General features: G+C 41.9%; 1 protein-coding gene across 4 annotated transcripts in view; it reads left to right on the forward strand.

The window, feature by feature from the left end:
• Positions 1-2024: 2024 nt before the first annotated feature.
• The window catches only part of LOC139382444 (cholinesterase-like), a 22024-nt gene continuing 908 nt past the window's right edge, over positions 2025-23140 (forward strand). Inside the window, exons 1-10 of one of the 4 annotated variants that reach the window (XR_011628642.1) lie at positions 2025-2102; positions 5089-5414; positions 11842-12100; positions 12204-12336; positions 12428-12766; positions 12887-13197; positions 15538-15747; positions 16332-16489; positions 22242-22696; positions 22765-23140. The exon at positions 22765-23140 is cut by the window's right edge and continues 352 nt beyond it. Coding sequence is in view for 3 of the 4 variants with exons in the window: in XM_071126497.1 (XP_070982598.1) it covers positions 5105-5414; positions 11842-12100; positions 12204-12336; positions 12428-12766; positions 12887-13197; positions 15538-15747; positions 16332-16489; positions 22242-22408 (1887 nt within the window). In the remaining variant the exon portion in view is untranslated. Of the gene's footprint in view, positions 2103-5088; positions 5415-11841; positions 12101-12203; positions 12337-12427; positions 12767-12886; positions 13198-15537; positions 15748-16331; positions 16490-16591; positions 16661-18312; positions 18357-22241 lie in introns of those variants that run through there. The other 3 variants (XM_071126499.1, XM_071126497.1, XM_071126498.1) reach the window with 3 other exon arrangements.

Here is a 23140-nt window from a genome sequence, read left to right on the forward strand (position 1 = left end):
GAATAAATCTTTAGGATGTTTTTATCATAAATCTTCAATAATGTTCCAACTGGAGAATGCCTTTGTTTGTAGAAATGCAATGGAATGCAAGATAACTCTCACGTGAGAGCGCGTGATCAGCTCATGCCACTCTGGCAGACCTCTGACTCATTCAGCTCCCATTCCCCCTCCTTCACAGTAGAAGCATCAAGCAAGGTTCTAAAGACTGTTGACATCTAGTGAAAGCCTTAGGAAGTGCAATAACCCATAGACACTGTAATTTCGATAGGCAATGAGTTGAAAAACTACAAACCTCAGATTTCCCACTTCGTGGTTGGATTCTTCTCAGGTTTTTGCCTGCCATATGAGTTCTGTTATACTCACAGACATCATTCAAACAGCTTTAGAAACTTCAGAGTCTTTTCTATCTAATACTACTAATAATATGCATATATTAGCATCTGGGCCTGAGTAGCAGGCAGTTTACTCTGGGCACGCTTTTCATCCGAATGTGAAAATACTGCCCCCTATCCCGAACAGGATAATGTCTATTCCAGGATAGGCACAATTTAGATTTTGGTCACCAGATGACAGCAGTGTATGTGCAAAGTTTTAGAATTAACGTTTAGATTTCTGTTCAAGATGTTGTATCAAAACTGCCCAAATGTGCAGAATTTGTTTACAATAGCATGGTATTATTTCACTGTAATAGCTACTGTAAATTAAACAGTGCAGTTAGATTAATATGAATGTATGCTTCCTGCCCATATCAGATATGTCTATGTCCTGAGAAATTGTATTTTTACTTACAACCTCATGCTAATCTCATTAGCCTTTATTAGCTCAACATTCCCACGGGGGGGGGGGGGGGGGGGGGGGGTCATAGCTTTCACTTGGAGTCACCTGGTCAGTCTATGTCATAGAAAGAGCAGGTGTCCTTAATGATTTGTATACTCAGTGTATATAGCCATCTTTAATCATTGTGTGTTTATTCCTTGTTCTATTATTTTTCCAAGTATTACTTGTGTTATTATTTGTCTATTTATTTGACTGTATAATTCTTTCTGCTAATTATCTAGTTTTTTTATCTGCATTGTTGGGAAGGGCATGTAAAGTAAACCTTTCACCCGTTCTTCACAAAGCTTGTGAGAAATACAATTTGATTTGAAGCTGATAATATTTCATCCTCATAACACAATCTGAACTGAAATCTTATCAGAAACATATTGGGTTGTGTTCACAGCCTACTATTTCCTTACAACAGGTCAAACTGATGTCATGTGGATATTTGTGCACATCATTTTTTTGTTTTGTAATTGCATTTTCTCCCCGGTACGCAAATGTCTTTCCTCCGCAAAACAAGTGAAGATGACAGAAAACTTAACCAATGCCCACCGTCCTCTTCACCCCCCAAAAATTAAACCACTTCTACTCTCACCATTTTCTGTCTGCACTCCAGCTCCCTCTGACCACATACAGAGTCGTCATACACACCACTGCATCTTGGCAGCCCCTACACACACACACACACACACACACACACACACACACACACACACACACACACACACACACACACACACACACACATACACACACACACGTGCGCACGCACGCGCGCGCACACACGCACACGCACACACGCACACAAACAAACTCTTACTAACGTTGATAGCACGTAGCAAGCGATCCATTAATATAGCAGTAGGTGAATTAATAACAGATTAATTCATAAATAGTTGATGAACAAAAATAAGTTTGCTGTGCATTTGGACATTGAAAGACATGTCACATTTAACCTCACCGACTTGTGACAATCAAAATTTAAAGTTGTTGCTTTTAATATGCAAAAAAAATAATAATAATAACAAAAATCAACAATTTCTTTATTTTAAAATATTTTAATAAACTCAATTTGTTATTCTGTTTCCTGAAAAAAAATGAGATAACAAAAATCCAGTCATTTTTCGTTTTTGAAAAACCCCAGCAAAAACGAAAGACTGACCATTTTCACTTTTCTGCCGTTACTGTTTTACATTGGAAAACCATTGGCCACGATATACACCACTACCGCCTCAAATATCTCTCAGCAGGATCACTGAAGAGAGAAGAAATCAGAGAGGGTGAGTGTTGGTTTGTGCCGTGTAGCCTTCATTGTGTGGTTTTTAAGTAACCTATGCTGTTTGTCTCTTGTACTGTTCAATTGGCCAAGTGTCCCTTTCAATCCACAAGTACTCTGTCCTGCTACAGAACCTTGCTGCATAGGATTAAATGTTTTGTCAACTTGCCAGATGAGAAGGTGCTTCTAATGAATAAGATGTATGCATGCAGCACACAGATGCTTTTAATTGTGTTAATATGCTTCAAGTGAATTATTATTATAAGAGGCATAGAAGAGTGAAGTTCATAGGGAAGGAGACTAACAAACGGTGTGTTTTTTTATTGTGACACAACGAATGGCTTGACAGGGAGCTTTTGTTTGCTTTAAATCCGATCCCCATCCCTCTCAAACACCCCAAGGACCTCTTGTTCATTTTTAAAATAGTTAAAAGAGGGACTGACCAAACACTTTCTCAACAACAGAATTCTTACCACCGTTTTCTGCCTGTTGTTGTAACCTCTTGTGAGGTTGTCTTCCGTTCAACCAGTGGAGGTGTCAGTGGGGCACAGCAGCACGAGGGAGAATCTCCGCCCACCATTTCTTCTGTTGTATCTTTCTCCTCAAACCACAGCACAGATAGGTTCTTCAAATGTCATTATTCACTGTAACAATGTGGCAGAATACCCCTGGGGTGTGTCTGACATTTAGCTAGCTAGCTTGTTACATAGACTGTTTGTGTGCGTGTGTGTGTGTGTGTATGTGTGTCTTTGTGTGTGCGTGAGTGAAAATTATAATTTGGGGGTTTCTTATATTTGCCTGTTACACACATGTGTGTAATGGAAGTGTTTATTTCATATTCCAACTCCCACCGAGGCACCAGCAGGCCAATTAGGGTTAAGTGCTTTGCTCAAGGGCACTGCGACAGATTTCTCACCTTGTCGGCTCCGGTATTCAAACCAGTGACCTTTTGGTTACTGTCCCAACACTCTAACCTCAGAGCTATGTGTGTGTGCGTGAGTGTGTGCAGCCTATGTGAGCGTGCCTGTCTGCTTGCATATGTCTATTTCTCTGTGTGCTACTTGGTAATGGTGATATTTGGTCTCATGCGTTAGCTATGATTGACTGTTGTTGCAACCCATTCTTTCACCAGACACCGTCAGAAGTGTTTTGTCTTTCTTTAGACAAGGGAAAGTGGTTGAATACTAGTGTGTTTGACAGAATTGTCTAGAATGTCATTGTATGCTGTAGCGTTAACATTTCCCTTCACTGGAACTAAAGATCCCAGCCCGGACCATGAAAAACTGTCCACAATCATTATTCCTCATCCACCAAACTTTACAGTTGGCTCTATGCATTGGGGAAGGTACCGTTCTCCTTGCATCCACCAAACACATATTTGTCCGTCTGACTGGCAGATGGTGAAGCATGATTCATCACTCCAGAGAACGCTTTCCACTGCTCCAGAGTCCAATGGCGGCAAGCTTTACACCACTCCAGCCGACGCTTGACATTGCGCATGATGATCTCAGGCTTGTGTGCAGCTGCTCGGCCATGGAAACCCGTTTCATGAAGCTCCCGACAAAGAGATATTGTGCTGACCTTGCTTCCAGAGGCAGTTTGGAACTCGGTAGTGAGTGTTGCAACCAAGGACAGATCAATTCATGCACTACGCACTTCAGCACTCTGCGGTCCTGTTCTGTGAGCTTGTGTGTCCTACCACTTCGTGGCTGAGCCGTTGTTGCTCCTAGATGTTTCCACTTCACAATAAAAGCACCTACAGTTGAAGCTCTAACAGGGCAGAAATTTGACAAACTGACTTGTTGGAAAGGTGGCATCCTATGACGGTGCCACGTTGAAAGTCACTGGGCTTTTCAGTAAAGGCCATTCTACTGCCAATGTTTGTCAACGGAGATTGCATATCTGTGAACTTGATTTTATACACCTGTCAGCAACTTGTGTGGCTGAAATAGCCAAATCCACTCATTTGAAGGGGTGTCCACATACTTTTGTGTATGTATAGTGTATTTCAACTGCACAGGTAAGCTATTTCCACAGATACAGCAGCCATCTAGGTTGTGTTTTATTTAAAGTCCATGAGGAGAGGTAGATGTGGTATAGATATCCTGCCTGCCAGTTCTATTCATTCAGCCTCTAAGGTCATGTTAGACTTCTGTAAGAATCTGTCTGGTCAGTATAGACCTGATTAATCCAGGATTTATCCACTATCACAACAAGCAATCACCCTCTCTAATTTTAGACATTAATATGTTTCGCCCTTTCAGCTGAGTAATCTGTGGTAAGAGAAGAGAAAGGCAAATGTGGTGGGTGTGTGTGCACGGCTGTCTAGTGTTGAATGAGTCAGAGGAACATATTTGATCGTCCCCCCCTCTCACTGTGCACGCCCTCACACACTCTTATCTTGATATCAGCTGAATTCATGGTGTCATTAATAGCTGTTGGCCTCCCTCCCTCACTCCCTCCTTCTCTCTCCACTCCCTCTGCCCTAGTTGTTCAGTGCTTGTTGAAGCCGTTGACTATCTTTGGAAAATCTTGAATGCTTCAACAATCTAATGGATATGCAACTATATTAATCATCTCCTGTTATTACTGAGTGACAGTGTGTGTTTGTGTGTTTGTGTGACTGTGTATATTTCTGTTGTGACTGTGTGTATTTCCGTTGTGACTGTGTGTATTTCCGTTGTGACTGTGTATATTTCCATTGTGACTGTGTGTATTTCCGTTGTGACTGTGTATATTTCTGTTGTGACTGTGTGTATTTCCGTTGTGACTGTGTATATTTCTGTTGTGACTGTGTGTATTTCCGTTGTGACTGTGTATATTTCCATTGTGACTGTGTGTATTTCCGTTGTGACTGTGTATATTTCTGTTGTGACTGTGCGTATTTCCGTTGTGACTGTGTGTATTTCCGTTGTGACTGTGTATTTCCATTGTGACTGTGTATATTTCTGTTGACCTCCACATCCTTCTGTCTGTTTTCACCTCTCCAGACCTGAACGTGTTACCATGGTGACCACTCACACACACATCACCCTGTCACTCCTGCTGTTCCACATTCTCCCGGCCACAACGACTCAGGTTGATGACCTCATCGATGACGTCATTGTCGCCACGGACCGTGGCAGAGTCCGGGGCACTCGGCTTCCCGTGCCAGGTGGTGGATATGTCAGGGCATTCCTGGGAATTCCCTATGGGAACCCCCCCGTTGGGGAACTGCGTTTTCGCCCTCCTCAGCCTGCAGACGGGTGGACAGGGGTACTACACGCCACACGCTACCCCAACTCCTGCCTCCAACCCCAGGATACATTATTTCCTGGTAGGGATTTGATATCAAAACGATTACCTTTGGACCTTATGCCGATTTAAGATAACTAGAGTAACGTGTTTACATGACTATTGCATAATCTGGCTACGGCCATAATCACTTTAATATAAAATTATTACTATGCATGTTGTCGTGGATATTATAAAATAAGGATCTGAGTCAAAGTCAAACCAAGATGATTTTTTTCTGAGCTCAGAGTGAATAACAGGACGTAATAATAAGGCAGTTTCACACAGTTTCACAAGGTTAGTCACATACTATGTGGACACATACAATTAAAAAGTACCATTATACTTCTCCCTTGTTTTTAAATCCATGAACAATTATTTAATACATTTTAAATGTAGCAAGCTTTCTAAAGGCATAATATCCCGTAGTCCACCAATTCCTCCTTGTGTCATCGGTTGTGAGACGGAGTTTAAAACCTCCAACCCCTCGCAAATCATATACAGTTCTAACTTGCCAGTTTATGCTAATGATTAGATACAATCATTTAAAGAAGGGATTCTTCTCCCAGAGCTGAAGGGTGAGGGGTTGGAGCCCAACTGGGCGCTGGGTAAAGGTCAGACATCACTGTCTTTAGCAGAAAAGTGTAGCTCAGCTAATCCTTCACAACTTGCATTCTGGCCCTGGGTCATGGCAACATTTAACATTACATTTGGTCTTGGATTCGTTACCAGTTTTAAACACATATTGCAGCAACATTTTAGCATGAGAACAAGAAACAGAGTCAGTACAGTGACTAAAACAGTGGCTAGACACATGATCCACCCTCCAAACGAGGAGACTATGGACAGTCAGGCAGTTTGTCCCACACATCCTTTACCTATAATACACCAGGTGGCCACAAGAAAACCCACAGTAGGGATAGGGAGATTACTACTATTACCAGGACATGAAAAACATCACAGAGTTTGGGGGCTTTAAAATGTCATGTCGTCTGGTCTCTTTTGGGGATAGATGATAAAGGGCAGGAATGACATCACACTTAGGGTGTGATTCACTCCCAGTGTGACCCCATACATGAAACTCCCTTGTTTACCCCTTGAGGAGCAAACCCACAGACCCAACATGACCTTTCACCAACTGTTGCTTTAGCCACCAAGTTGGCTCTACTCAGAAAGAAATTTGGCTGTAGTTGGGATGGGGGGGGGGGGTCCTTCAATGCCCTCCTCTGCTGCTTCTAACTTCTGGGCCTATACTCCACGTCTGCATCGGTTCCTTAGGCTCGGGACCTTCTTCTACGATGACCATCTACTTCTGGGCCACTACTCCGGGCCGGCGTCGGTCCCTTTGGCTCAAGACCTTGTCATGGAAATTCAAACCATAAAGAGAAGAGAGACTACAGATTCTTCAAACAACAACTTTATTATAAGATCTGCAAAAATGGAGCAGCTAACAATCGCTGGAGTCCAACGAAGAGGTTTGGCTCTCAGTTTTCATGAAAAACTACAACCTCTTTTTTTTACGTGGCAGTTAGCAGATGTGTGGAAACAGGGGCGGAACATAGTGCAAAAGGTGATCTGTTCTTTCCTGCAAGTTTCCACACAGCTAAGTTCCTGCAGATTGTGAGAACAGGATGTCACATGCTGCAGTTGCACCCAAACGGCTCCTATCTGTACGCCAAGACTTATGACTAAGTCACACAAGACAGTTTTGTATCAGTAAAAAAAAGACGAACAAATAACAAGACAATTCTCTAATGTGTAGTTTTTCCTGCAACCTTTTTCCATCACTAGGCTCTCTTGCCCAGGCAGAGTCTTTTCTCAATTCACCATCATTGGTTTGTGGAGTGTGTTCTTCTGGCACCTGACCAATAGAGAAGCTGAGAGTCATTGCTGCTAAGACACACAGACACAGACAGACAGAAACCGGTGCAACGCAGTCCTGGGGCCATCTTCCCCGTCTGGGGTTGGAACTCTCGCACAGTGGGACCCGTGGATTCAGGTGTCTCTCTCTGCTACTTTCACCACAACCGAGGTGGTCAGCAAAACCAGCAAAACCTGGTATGATCCTCTCCAATCCTTCCAGCTCTTCCTTCTGTAGTCTTTTCCACCACAAAGTCTCCAGGGTGCAGACAATTTGCACATAACACATTCCATCTAACCCATAATACATTAATTACTTCAGCTAAGCCACTTAAATAGTTATGAACATACTAAAACGTGCTCAATTCAATCAGTCCGATTCCAACAGTCCCTCATCTAGAATATATACAGTTGAAGTCCGAAGTTTACATACACATAGGTTGGATTCATTAAAACTCGTTTTTCAACCCCTCCACAAATTTCTTGTTAACAAACTATAGTTTGGCAAGTAGGTTAGGACATCTGCTTTGTGCATGACACAAGTCATCTTTTCAACAATTGTTTACAGACAGACTATTTAACTTATAATTCACCGCATCACAATTCCAGTGGGTCAGAAATGTACATACACAATGTTGACTGTGCCTTTAAACAGCTTGGAAAATTCAACAAATGATGCCATGGTTTTGGATGCTTCTGATAGGTTAATTGACATCATTTGTGTCAAATGGAAGTGTACCTGTGGATGTATTTCAAGGACTACCTTCAAAGTTAGTGCCTCGTTGCTTAACATCATGGGAAAATCATTAGAAATCAGCCAAAACCTCAGAATAAAAATGTAGACTTCCACAAGTCTGGTTCATCCTTGGGGGCAATTTCCAAACACGAAAAGTGCAAATCAATCGCAGAACAACAGCAAAGGATCTTGTGAAGATTCTGGAAGAAAACAGGTACAAAATGATCTATATCGACAGTAGAACGCATCCTATGTCGACATAACCTGAAAACCTCCAAAATAAAGCCAGACTACGGTTTGCAACTGCACGTCGGGACAAAGATCGTACTTTTTGGAGAAACGTCCTCTGGTCTGTTGAAACAAAAATAGAACTGTTTGGCCATAATGACCATCGTTGTGTTTGGAGGAAAAAGGGGGAGGCTTGCAAGCCGAGGAACACCATCCCAACCATGAAGCACGGGGGTGGCAGCATCATGTTGTGGGGATGTTTTGCTGCAGGAGGGACTGGTGCACTTCACAAAATAGATGGCATCATTAGGACGGAAAATTATGTGGATATATTGAAGCAACATCTCAAGACATCAGTCAGGAGGTTAAAGCTTGGTCGCAAATAGGACTTCCAAATGGACATTGACCTCAAGCATACTTCCAGAGTTGTGGCAATATGGCTTAAACAATTTAAAGGCAATGCTACCAAATACTAATTGAGTGTATGTAAACTTCTGACCCACTAGGAATGTGATGAAAGAAATAAAGGCTGAAATAAATCATTATTCTGACATTTCACATCCTTCAAATAAAGTGGTGATCCTAACTGACCAAATGACAGGGAATTTTTACTGGAATTAAATGTCAGGAATTGAGTTTAAATGTTTTTGGCTAAGGTGTATTTAATCTTCCAACTTCAACTGTATATACATTTACAATATATATTTTTTTACTTTTATTTAACTAGGCAAGTCAGTTAAATTAAGAACTAATATTTATTTTTACAATGACTGCCAAACCCTCCCCTATCCTGGACGACGCTGGGCCAATTGTGCTCCGCCCTATGGGACTCCCGATCACGACTAGTTGTGATACAGCCCGGGACCAAACCAGGGTCTGTAGTGACACACGTTAAACTGCTGTGCCACTTGGGAGCCCTCACATGATCACCTACATGTTTCACACGACCTAGAAACCCTATTGACTTTCACAGGGAAAATAGAGTACACAGTTTCACACCAATCTTGATAAGAATGGTAATGAGATTGGGCAAGGACCACAAAGCCCCTACTCTCAACATCCCAATAATGGATAGCCCAAGCTACAATCCAGTGGGATTTCTGATAACCTCCCTATCGGAATACACGAAAAGATAAGGTTTCCCTGGGAGGAACCCTACCTAGACTCACTGGATTTGAACAAATATTGAATTTGTTTCAGAAGCCACCTGCAGGATGAGCAGTGTACCCTCCCCTCACGTTGTGGTCTACTCACAGTTTAGGGGCAGCTCTCTGTCTCTCCTTCTCGACTTTCCGGATCATAATTTGACCTGTTGATAAATTATCCAACCCAAATTTAGAATGACAGTCCTTAGTGCTTCACGTTGGTTCTATCACAACAATATAAGACCCTCAACTAAGCACACACCGATACTGGCAGAGTGTGCATTTATATTGATATACAGTATATTCATCTTATATTTCTAGCATTACATTTTCTCATCACGGCCACCATTTGTGCTAATGACAGATTGGTACTCAACGCACTCTTAGTCTAAATTACTGTAAACCTCACAGGGTGCATACCCCCACAATCAACCTGATACACCAAATAAACAATTTTAGACAAGCCTAAATAAATTAAGGGTACAGTTTGCCACTCCCTCACGGTACTCATTCTTCATTCACTTTTTCTTCTTCAGACAGCTTTACAGTTCGCCTTCCCAATGGCATCAATGTTCAAAGTGGATGGCCCTTCATAATGTCCCATTTTCCCAAGCACACAAATCTCTCACCTGAGCCGCCTTTGTCCTTTACGGTCCCATTATGTCTTGTCCATCCTCCTACCAGTACACCAGCAGCATGAGAGAAGTTTGTGAGAGATCTCTCTCCATGCTCACTCCACAACGACTCATGTCGCACTCCTGAGAGAAAAGGCTTTTGAGAAAAGGCAGTTGATAGCTTCAACTTGATGATGTGTACAGGTTGCTGGTTTGGACTCAGGTCTCACAGTAGAAGTGGTGAAACACAGGGCCATAGTGAACACATTTTTATCCATTACTTCAGGCGGTCAGAGGGGGTGAAGTTCACACTGTTCCCAGCTGAATTATCCCTTCCATGCATCTAGATACCATCTGTGGACACCTTCGCCATAACCTTGAGAGAGGACAGAACAGAATAACGTTTAGTGTAGGGCATTTCTGATTTAAGAAACACAGACAAATTATAATACAGATTTCTAAGACAAATGTCAAAAAGAATAACAACACACCATTTAAACCATTTTTGCAAATGTATTTATACTCCCTTATCATATTGGCGACCTCACCGCAGAGTTAAAGGGTCAGGGAGTTAGAGGGCTAAATACCAACCATCCAGCAGACAGATTTGGTATTGAGATTTGTTTTTGACGCAAGACAAAAACAAAGAAAATTAAACAAAACAATGAAAACAAAACAAAATAACAACAGCAATACACATCCATCACTCTAGGCGGGTAAAACTTCAATCCATCATGTCAACCATTACCAACATATCTTTTTCCTTTTTACAGGCAGGCATGTGAGGAAAATCAATTAGAATTTTTACCAACGGGCCCCAGGGGACTGGTAAATGAAGTAACTGTCAACTATTACCAACATACATTTTTTCCGTTTTTACAGTGAGGAAAATCAATTTGCATATTTACCAAAGTGCCCTAGGGGACTAGTAATTCCCCCTTTGGACACTACTCACATCATGATTAATGCATCCCCCCAAAAAACATGTTAAATAAAAATAACAAATAAAAATAGAATTACGACCTTTGATAACTCCAGTTTAATCAATCTACATAGGATATTCACTGTTTGCTTCACACACATTTTATTGGTTATTCATCTTATAATTTACATCCTAAGAGATAGCAATCCACAGGATCCACTATTCCTCCTGTCAAAAAGGTTAGTCATTCACCCTTATTCTCTCATACATGTTCAACACCCCACTGTTCACTATTCAACTTTCACTTCTCTATTTTCACTACCCGTAGCTCTCAGGCTATATAGACATTTATCTTATGCCTATTTTCACTACCCGTAGCTCTCAGGCTATATAGACATTTATCTTATGCCTATTTTCACTACCCGTAGCTCTCAGGCTACATAGACATTTATCGTATGCAGGGCTCTCACTAGCCCTGCCATGTCCACTCTCTGGGATTTAGGATCCTTGTCACTACTTTTACTTTCACTACAAATTAATTTAAATTGACTTGCTGAAATTTATTGGGTTGTAAATTGACTTACTGAAATTCAGTGTGTTGTCGTGTTTAGATTCGTGAATGTGGTGTGTTCCCCCAGGCAGTCATCAGTGTAGGTCTGGTCAGGGTGGGTCCATGTCATCTTTGTTTGGACAGGTGTCTCCTTCGCATACCTTCACTGATGCTCTCCCCATTCACAATCCCACATCCAAGTTCGTGACTCCATGTAAAATTGGTCCACAGGCATCACACTATGTAGTAGAGTATGCTACTTCAAGGAATGCACAATTCCTCTTCACTTAGCGCAAAGTGATTTACCCACATCGACAATTAAAAATGTGCATTACAACATAAACATAACCAATGTTGTTTTGTAATTAAGTCATTATTAACTACAAGTACTTGACTCTGACTTCCTTGCTCCCAGGGTTCCGTGGAGCTGAGATGTGGAACCCCAACACCAAGATGAGTGAAGACTGTCTCTACCTCAACATATGGACTCCTCCCCCTTTGTTTAAGACACACCCTAAACGTTCCAAGAGCTCCTCCCCTGTTTCCTCATTAGCTCCTGTCATGGTGTGGATATACGGAGGCGGGTTCACTACAGGCACCGCCTCCCTAGACCTGTATGACGGACAATTCCTTAGCCAATCAGAAGGCGTCGTGGTGGTGTCTATGAACTACAGGTTGATCTGGCACAATATAATTAAACTAAAGAACCTATTTGAGCTTCATGTTTTCATGTTTTAAAAATACACCGATAATAATGTTTGTTTTGATTGGACACAGGCTCGGTCCATTGGGTTTCCTGTCTCTTCCTGAGAGCGAGGGTGTCCGTGGTAACGCTGGAATGCTGGACCAGCGCTTGGCTCTGTACTGGGTAGCCAATAACATTGCTGCCTTCGGCGGAGACCCTTCAAAGGTTGCTCAGCTTTTTTCATTTTACTCTTTTTGCTGTTGTTATTCTTTGTTTTACCATGTTTAGTTATTTTCTGTTTTTATGTTGTTGTCAGGTGACGTTGTTTGGGGAAAGTGCTGGCTCTGCGTCTGTGGGTCTCCATCTCCTCTCCCCTGGCAGCCATGGTCTGTTCAACAGGGCAATACTACAGAGTGGTTCCCCTAACACTCCATGGGCTGTCATGACTCAACAGCAGGCCTGGAACAGGTCCCTGTCCCTGGGTAGGCTGCTGGGTTGTCCCCTGGCACCTCTGGCTGTCCTGGAGCAGTGTCTACAGAGAGCCCATCCAGAGGATATCATCAAGCAGCAGTACAACGTCCTCTCCTTCCCCACAATCCTAGCATTACCATTCACCCCCTCTGTCGACCAAAACTTCCTACCAGACATGCCAGAGGTGTGTATGAATTTATGGTTGCTTGTTTTGGGCCCAAAGGCACTGAAAAAACAAGCAGTTGAATCCCGTATATATTTCCAATGGCATAATGTCATAATGTCTCTTTATCTCGTCCTTTAGGTTCTGCTCCGGACGGGACACTTCCTGAAGACAGAGGTGCTGATTGGTTTGAACCAAGATGAGGGGACCTACTTCCTGGTTTACGGGGCGCCAGGATATGACATCACTAGCCAGAGCCTGATCAGCAGGGAGAACTTCCTGAAAGGGGTGGACCTAGTGTTGCCGGGATTCAGTGATGTCACGAGGGAGACAGCCATCTTCCAGTACACTGATTGGACGGATGAGAATAGTGGGATGAAGAATCGTGATTTGCTTGGGCGAATGTTGGGAGACCATGATTTTAACTGCCCTGTGCTGGAGTTTGCCCAGAGGTAAGGAAAACATATTAAAGAGTTCCACAGAGCTCTAATGCAGGGCTGTTCAATCATGTTCCTTGAGAGCTACCCACTTGTACGTTTTTAATCCAACCCCAGTTGTAACTAACCTGCTTCAGTTCATCAACCAGGTAATTATTAGAATCAAGTGCATTAGATTAGGGTTCGCATGAAACGTACAGGATGTTAACTTCTTTGCGCACCCATCCCGTTAGCCGGATAATTTTCGTCAACATCCGCTGAATTGCAGAGCGCCAAATTCAAATTAAATTACTAAAAATAATACATTTTCATGAAATCACAAGTGCAATATAGCAAAACACAGTTTAGCTTGTTGTAAATCCACCTGGCATGTCAGATTTCAAAAAAGCTTTACAGCAAAAATTATCCAAGCGTTTATGTTAGGACATCTCTCTCAGCAGACAAAACATTACAAACAGCTAGCAGCAAAGTAGATTGGTCACGAAAGTCAGAAAAGCAATAAAATGAATCGCTTACCTTTGATGATCTTCAGATGTTTGCACTCACGAGACTCGCAATTACATAATGAAGGTTCCTTTTGTTCCATAAAGATTATTTTATATCCAAAATACCTCCATTTGGTTGGCGCGTTTTGTTCAGATATCCACAGGCTCGTGTAGGTCATGACGGGCAGACGAAAATTCCAAATAGTATCCGTAAAGTTCGTAGAAACATGTCAATCGTTTTTTATAATCAATCCTCATGTTGTTTTTACAATAAATAATTGAGAATATTTCAACCAGACCATAGCTTTTTCAATAGGAGAGAGATAAAAATGTCTGCTCCAAACTGTTGCGCATGCAAACCTCTGCTGGCACCCAGCCATCCACTGACGCGATGTGATGGTTCTCGCTCATTTTTCAGAATAAAAGCCTGAAACTATGTCTAAAGACTGTTCACACCATGTGGAAGCCATAGGGAAAGGAATCGGGTTGATATCCCTTTAAATGGAGGGAAGGCATGCAATGGAACAGGGAGATTTGTTTCTCTTAGGCACTTGTTGGATTTTCCTCGGGGATTCGCCTGCAATATCAGTTCTGTTATACCCACAGACAATATTTTGACAGTTTTGAAAAGTTTTCTATCCTAATCTGACAATTATATGCATATTCTAGATTCTGGGCCTGAGAAATAGGCAGTTTCATTTGGGTACGTTTTTCATCCAAACATCAAAATACTGCTTGAATTTGGCGCTCTGCAATTCAGCGGATGTTGACGAAAATTATCTCGCTAACGGGATGGGTACGCAAAGAAGTTAAACTTCTTGTTATTAATCCAACTGCTGTGTCAGATTTCGAAAAGGCTTCACGGCGAAAGCAAACCATGCGATTATATGAGAACAGCGCCCAGCAGACAAATCATTACAAACAGTAACCAGCCAAGTAGAGGAGTAACAAAAGTCAGAAATAGCGATAAAATGCATCACTTACCTTTGATGATCTTCATATGGTTGCACTCCTAAGACTCCATGTTACACAATAAATGTTAATTTTGTTCAATAAAGTCCCTCTTTATGTCCAAAAACCTCCGTTTTGTTGGTGCGTTTTGTTCAGTAATCCATTGGAACAAATCGCGGTCACAGCAGGCAGACGAAAAATCTAAAAAGTACCATACGTTTGTAGAAACATGTCAAACGATGATTAATCCTCAGGTTGTTTTTGTCATAAATAATCAATCATATTTCAACTGGACAATAGCTTCGTCAATAGAAAAGGAAAAACAAGAAAGGTGCGCTCCCGGTCATGCGTAGGAGTCAGGTCTGGAAATTTCCACTGTCCTCTCATTGAAAGTGGTGTTTCTCCCTCATTTTTCAGAATAAAAGCCTGAAACAATGCCTAAAGACTGGCCACATGGAGTGGAAGCCATAGGAATCATGAACTGCATCATAAGTCGTTGTATAGGCATTCAATGGATCATAAGTCGTTGTATAGGCATTCAATGGAAAACAGCCATTTCAAAATAATAGCACTTCCTTGATGGATTTTCCTCAGGTGCCTCAGGTGCCATATAAATTCCGTTATACTCACAGGCATTATTTTAACACTTTTTGAAACTTTAGAGTATTTTCTATTCAAATCCACCAATTATATGCATATCCTAGCTTGTAGACCTGAGTAGCAGGCAGTTTACTTTGGGCACGCTTTCATCCAAAATTCCGAATGCTGCCCCCATTCCAAAAAAGTGAACTCTCTAGGAACATGGTTGGAGAGACCAGCTCTAATGTTTGCACAAATACTTACATGCAATGTTGAGATATGTAGTTAGTATCTGGCCCCTTCTGCTCAGTTCACCAATCATTACCATACCTGCCCCCAGGTACACAGAACATGGGGGTAAGGCCCGCCTCTTCCTGTTCGATCACCACTCCTCCACCAATCCCTGGCCAGCATGGATGGGCGTGATGCATGGCTATGAGATTGAGTTTGTCTTTGGAATGCCGCTGAACAGAACCCTGGGATACCTGGAGGAGGAAGTGGTCATGAGCAGGAGGATGATGAAGTACTGGGCCAACATGGCTAGGACCGGGTGAGATTTATTTTACCTTTATTTAACTAGGCAAGTCAGTTAATTAAGAACAAATTCTTATTTACAATGACAGCCTAGGAACAGTGGGTTAACTGCCTTGTTCAGGGGAACAGTAGGTTAACTGCCTTGTTCAGGGGAACAGTAGGTTAACTGCCTTGTTCAGGGGAACAGTGGGTTAACTGCCTTGTTCAGGGGAACAGTGGGTTAACTGCCTTGTTCAGGGGCAGAACAACGTTTTTTTACCTTGTCAGCTTAGCGACCTTCCGGTTACTATTCCAACGCTCTAACCACTAGGCTACCTGCTTCCCCAATGAGATAGACCTCATATATGAGATAGACCTCATATAGACCGGGCTAGGACCTTGTGAGAATTCATATAGATATTATATAGAGAAGGCTAGGAACTGGTGAGAATTCATATAGATATTATATAGAGAAGGCTGGGACCAAGTGAGAAGTCAAAGCGATCATGCATATAAGATCATATCATTATTTTAAGTCAAACAAGGTTTAAGTCAGTGTAAAATGACTCTCATGGTTTACTTACATACCTAATTGGTTTGTTGTTGTGTTTTCCCTGGCAGGAACCCAAGCATAGAGGAAGGGGATTGGCCACTTTTCACCGTGGACCAACAGGAATACATCACCCTAAACTCATCCCCTCCACACACAAAAAAGAGGCTTGCAGCTCATCAATGCCAGTTCTGGAACAACTTCCTCCCCAAACTGCAGGACGTCACTGGTGAGAACACAAACAGGCACAAACTTGCGCAAGTGTGACGGCCGTGTCAGGCCGCACCTCAAAAATATTATTTATTCTATTGCACATCAACCTTGCACATAGCGGTCCAAGGATTGAGTGATGCTGCATCAGGTCCCTCCAGGTGCCTCTGGTGCCCTAACTAGCCTGTGGAGGTGCACCATGGCTGGGTTGGCCCAGGCTCCAGCTCCCCCTCCTCTCCAAAAATGCTGGAGGCCTGAGTGCGAGTCGGTTCAGTCTCCATTTCAGAGAGCTCCAACTGTGGAGGGTGAATAACACTCTCTCTCCACTGCACTTCATGTATTAGACACACACATCGGGCTCACTATACAAACATAATCCGTGGCCTCCCCGGTTTTAAACTCATGATGTGGGTGTGCATGTGTATGAGGTGCAACCCATGAGGGAATTTTCAGGTCAAGATCATTTTGTTTTTAAACTACTTAGTCAAAGATAACTCATCGGAATTGTTTTATTTAGGAAGCCTTTTAGATTCACTTGCCTTATTTTATTGTTTAGGCTTTTTGAAAGACTACAGTATTGTGTAGATATGAGGTTGTTTTCTAAATGGAAGGCATTTGGAGTGAGGCAGAGTTTTCTAAATGTGTGTTTGTTTGGTGAGTTCAATGCAAAATACCATTTACTTTTAGTTGGTTAGGTTTTCTTTCATCCTGAGAGATAAAAGCTGATAGCTTAATTAACAGTGTTTTGGCGTGTGTGTGTGTGTGTGTGTGTGTGTGTGTGTGTGTGTGTGTTTTGTGGTTTGCCTCTGCACAGCACAAAGCTGACAAACACACAAACACACATTGAGATACAAAGATATGTATAGATCCCTTTTACAAGGTTGAGGACTCCTGTCTGGTGTGTGTGTGTGTGTGTGTGTGTGTGTGTGTGTGTGTGTGTGTGTATTTGATTGGAGCAGGACATTGGAGACCCCGCCTTTGTGATTTGGGAAAGCGTGATTGATTTTGACGCTGAGATCTAGTCTGATTCCTGTGCACAGATTCCACCATTTGTTATGCTTCGTTGCACAGAATGGCACAAAAAACTTTTTCTCTGTCATAATTGGTTGCAGACACACACACAAACACACACACACACACACACACACACACACACACACACACACACACACACACACACACACACACACACACACACACACACACACCTCCTGATGTTCAGAGGTGGTTGATGCCAACACAATGTTGTTGCCATTGTCATTTGCAGTGTTATTTACGGTTGGCTTTGTCCTAAGTCTGTTAGTTGTGAAGGTTGGCTTTGTCCTAAATCTATTAGTTGTGAAGGTTGGCTTTGTCCTAAATCTATTAGTTGTGAAGGTTGGCTTTGTCCTAAGTCTATTAGTTGTGAAGGTTGGCTTTGTCCTAAGTCTATTAGTTGTGAAGGTTGGCTTAGTCCTAAGTCTATTAGTTGTGAAGGTTGGCTTTGTCCTAAGTCTATTAGTTGTGAAGGTTGCCTTTGTCCTAAGTCTATCAGTTGGGGATGGGCATTGCATTCAAAAGATATAGCAAAGCATGAACAAAGTGGAACAGAACAATGTGAATGATAAAGAACTTTGGAAATGACCGCATATTGAGAAAAGCAAGAAGCAAATATTTTTGCAAAGGTCAAAGGCAAAAACACAATTTTGGCATTAATACATTTTATTGGAATAATGTGTATGGAGTCGATTCCTAATCATGAACTTTCCTCATTAGCTGTCCCTTTACTAATAAAAAAAAAACATTCTCCCAACTCTCGCTCTCGCTTGCTCTCGGTCTCCCTCTCACTCTTTCTCTCTCTAGGTTGCTAGGTGATGAGTGTTCTTTAGGTCTGGTAACGTGACATGGTAAGTGTTCTTTAACAAGATTCTAGTTGTTCTTTAATTAGAACCACTAGAATCACACGGATCAGTCTGTTTCCATGGCAGTTGTAACAGTTTTGACTTGAGGTTATTGTTTCTAGGTGTGACAGGTAGGTGGTGCCTACCAGAGTTAATATTGATTTCTCCTTTTGGTTTGTGAGGGAATGAGTCCTGTCTGGTCCGTCAAGTCTACACCAATACAAAGGACTCAAGTAAAAGTCAGGATGTACATACACTTTTCATAAACCCTTGAAACATTGGAAAAAACTGTGTGGGTTGTATTAGCACCATAAATGATCACAAACACATAGTAAAAAACAATGAGCTCTGGTTCCTCCAGAAAAGTCCTGTACCTCGTGCCGAAAAGAGTCCAGCCCGGTAAAGGAGTTCGGGGAACTCAAGTGACCTAAGTCACGCAATGTTTGTCCGTTCATAAAAGTGTCATGTAAACCCAGTCTCAATCATACAATCAAAATATCAAAGTCTTTTACCACACAACCATGAATATTATCAAATATCAATACGTCTTCAACTAAAAACCACATAAATAATCACGGTACACATCACACTAAAACAAATGAAATACCGTATGCAAAAAAGATGTTAGTCGGTCCGTCAGACAATCGAATCCGCCAACAGAGGAGAAAGGCCATGAAGAACCAGCGGAGACCAACTGAGATGTGCAGTCCAAAGGAAGCAATGAGTGGATCTGATCCTGGTTAAACTTGAGACAAGGCTACAAAGCACACTTTTAAATACAACAAAACAAACGGAGTAAAGACACTTTGGAACTGAGGGTTGAACACATCCTCATTCACGTCTCCATCACAACCCCACTTTTGCGCAGCTGATGCAGGCTATTTAATTGGGAATTAAAGGGGAAGCGCACTATTGGAAGGAGAACCACTGAGACGGTTCAGACAAATTCAGGGCCGTCACACAGTACAGTCACAAGGATCAGTCTGTTCCCATGGCAGTAGAATCACAAAGATCAGTCTGTTTCCATGTGTTAGGTTCTGAACGAAGAGAGTAAAACTCACGGACAACGATAAAAAGCTCAAACCATGTTTATTTACCCTCTGGGTCATACAGCTGCAAAGACAAAGACGTATTTACACAAGTATATATGTGTATACCCTCCTACCAAGCGGAGTCAACCAGACTGTTGCCCTATGCCCCCATCCATACGAGCCATGAGATATAAAAATAACATGTTTTGACAGAATGTTAACTTTCTGTACTTTCCATACACCTAGTTCTTATCCACCCTCCATTGACCCCAACATCTACAGTTGAAGTCGGAAGTTTACATACACTTAGGTTGGAGTCATTAAAACTCGCTTTTCAACCACTCCACACATTTCTTGTTAACAAACTATAGTTTTGGCAAGTCAGTTAGGACATCTACTTTGTTCATGACGCAAGTAATTTTTCCAACAATTGTTTACAGACAGATTATTTCACTTAAAATTCACTGTATCACCGTATCAAGGAAGCTTGTGGAAGGCTCCCTGAAACGTTTGACCCATATTAAACAATTAAAAGGCAATGCAACCAAATACTAATTGAGTGTATGTAAACGTCTGTCCCACTGGGAATGTGATGAAAGAAATTAAAGCTTAAATAAATAATTATCTCTGCTATTATTCTGACATTTCACATTCTTAAAATAAAGCGGTGATCCTAACTGACCTAAGACAATTAATTTTTACTTGGACTAAATGTCAGGAATTGTGAAAAAACTGTGTTTAATGAATTGATTTGGCTAAGGTGTATGTAAACTTCCAACTTCAAGTGTAGATTCCTTATATACGTGTAAAGCAATCCATAAGTTCTAGTATGGTAACATGAATAAGTATATTTCAAACTAGAACCATAACAGTCCCTCCTTTTTTAATAGTAATTCCTGTTCAACATTATATACACTTTGAAATGACTTATACACGAAAAGGCTAAACATGATTAATATTCTCTGTTAATTTATATGTTTTAAACCGCTGAGACGTAAGGCCTTTGACCTATAATCACACTATGCACACTATTATTCACCTTCCTTTTACTGATAACTGATCATGAATTGTGTCAGGAATTGTGAAAAACTGAGTTTTACTTGTGTATTTGGCTAAGGTGTATGTAAACTTCTGTCTCACTGGGAATGTGATGAAAGAAATAAAAAAAAACGGAGTTTTACTTGTGTATTTGGCTAAGGTGTATGTAAACTTCCGACTTCAACTGTACAATGTATCTCTGTGGCTAAGTAGGTGGTGTTATCACCTGAGTCCAGGGCCTTTGGTACTCCTCCACACATTTCCTGGTCTTCTTATCAGTAGGGAGTATACGTCCTTGCACCTTGCCTCAGTCTATTGTTAATTATCCGGACTCATACACAAAGAGCTATTTGAGAATAAGCGACCCATTCATACTCAAGTGAATATCATGATGCAAAACATAGAGAGAGACAAATATTATGATATAAAACAGTGAAGCTATAAAACACTGTTATAGGGCAATAGTTCACAATCTGTGGTAATAGCTCTATTATAGAGACAGGCCCCCTATGTACTTTGCCTCCGGCCGTCAATACATTTTCACATAGCTCACTCCATCTAACCCATAACACGTTAATCACTACTGATAGGCCACTTATATAGTTATAAACATAATAAAACATGCTCAAATGAGTTCCTCCTTTTTTAACAGATCCTCATCTGGAGCTAATTCTACAACATAGAAAATAGTAAAAAAAAAGAAAAAACGCTGAATGAGTAGTTGTGTGCAAACTTTTGACTGGTAGCATATATGTTGGGGTGATTTTAAGGAATACAACACATGCTCAGTATGGGACCAGTCTGTTCTCAAGGCAGTAGAATCACATGGGATCAGTCTGTTCTCAAGGCAATAGAGTCACATGGGATCAGTCTGTTCTCAAGGCAGTAGAATCACATGGGACCAGTCTGTTCTCATGGTAGTAGAATCACACGGGATCAGTCTGTTCTCATGGCATTATAACCACATGGGACCAGTCTGTTCTCATGGCAGTAGAATCACATGGGACCAGTCTGTTCTCATGGCAGTAGAATCACATGGGACCAGTCTTTTCTCATGGCAGTAGAATCACATGGGATCAGTCTGTTCTCAAGGCAGTAGAATGACATGGGATCAGTCTGTTCTCAAGGCAGTAGAAACACATGGATCAGTCTGTTCTCAAGGCAGTAGAATTACATGGGATCAGTCTGTTCTCAAGGCAGTAGAATCACATGGGATCAGTCTGTTCTCATGGCAGTAGAATCACATGGGTTCAGTCTGTTCTCATGGCAGTAGAATCACATGGGTTCAGTCTGTTCTAATGCCACTAGAATCACATGGGATCAGTCTGTTCTAATGCCAGTACAATCACATGGGATCAGTCTGTTCTCATGGCAGTAGAATCACATGGGATCAGTCTGTTCTCATGGCAGTAGAATCACATGGGATCAGTCTGTTCTCATGGCAGTAGAATCACATGGGATCAGTCTGTTCTCATGGCAGTAGAATCACATGGGATCAGCTATAATTAAAGTATAGAGGGATCGTAGGAGTAGATATCTGAAGGGAAGTTTGATTTTGAGGATGAGCTGAATGTCAAGTCTCATTTCTCACTCGGATTCTGAGATTTTCAGTTATGCTGAGTTGGAAAGTGTTTGAATGTTGGAAACACTTAACTTTACAGCCCCTTCTCAGGCAATCTAAGTCATGCTCACCTCTCTGTCTCTCTCTCTATTGCTCTTCTCTCCTTCTCCCTCTGTCTCTCTCTCCTTCGCCCTTCCCTCCTTCTCCCTCTGTCTCTCTCTCATTCGCCCTTCCCTCCTTCTCCCTCTGTCTCTCTGTCAGTGAGCGTAGATGAGTTAGAACAGCAGTGGAGGAATCACTTCCATCGTTGGATGTCGTACATGTTGGAGTGGAAGAATTACTACTCTGACCACAGCCTGAGCAGCCCAGAGGGTCAGAAGCAGCAGGACTGTGACCAGAGGCCCTTGGAGCCCTACACCTTTGACTGAACCCCTCAACCCATCAAGACTAACTTAAAAATTATCCTTTGCTTTTCAACGAGACAATACATTTTGTCGCGTAAAGAAAAGTTCACAACCATCATTTGTTTCTGAATGTAATGCCAGGCCTTTTCACTGATCACTGCTATATCTGTTTGTACTTTGGTATCTGTTCTTGTCCTTTCAATTGAACATGTTTCTTGCTTTGTGTATCTGAGGATGTTATGTCTCTGTGTGTTTGGTGGGGTGAAGTAATGGGTGACATGTTTCTGTGTGTTTGGTGGGATAAAGTAATGGGTGACATGGTTCTGTGTGTTTGGTGGGGTAAAGTAACAGGAGAGATGATTGGTCGGGTAAAGTAACAGGAGAGATGATTGGTCGGGTAAAGTAACAGGAGAGATGATTGGTGGGGTAAAGTAACAGGAGAGATGATTGGTGGGGTAAAGTAACAGGAGAGATGATTGGTCGGGTAAAGTAACAGGAGAGATGATTGGTCGGGTAAAGTAACAGGAGAGATGATTGGTGGGGTAAAGTAACAGGAGAGATGATTGGTCGGGTAAAGTAACAGGAGAGATGATTGGTCGGGTAAAGTAACAGGAGAGATGATTGGTCGGGTAAAGTAACAGGAGAGATGATTGGTCGGGTAAAGTAACAGGAGAGATGATTGGTCGGGTAAAGTAACAGGAGAGAAGTTTGATGGGGTAAAGTAACAGGAGAGATGACTGGTGGGGTAAAGTAACA

Source organism: Oncorhynchus clarkii, chromosome 24 (genome assembly GCF_045791955.1).
Source record: "Oncorhynchus clarkii lewisi isolate Uvic-CL-2024 chromosome 24, UVic_Ocla_1.0, whole genome shotgun sequence".
Taxonomy (NCBI): Eukaryota; Metazoa; Chordata; class Actinopteri; order Salmoniformes; family Salmonidae; genus Oncorhynchus; species Oncorhynchus clarkii.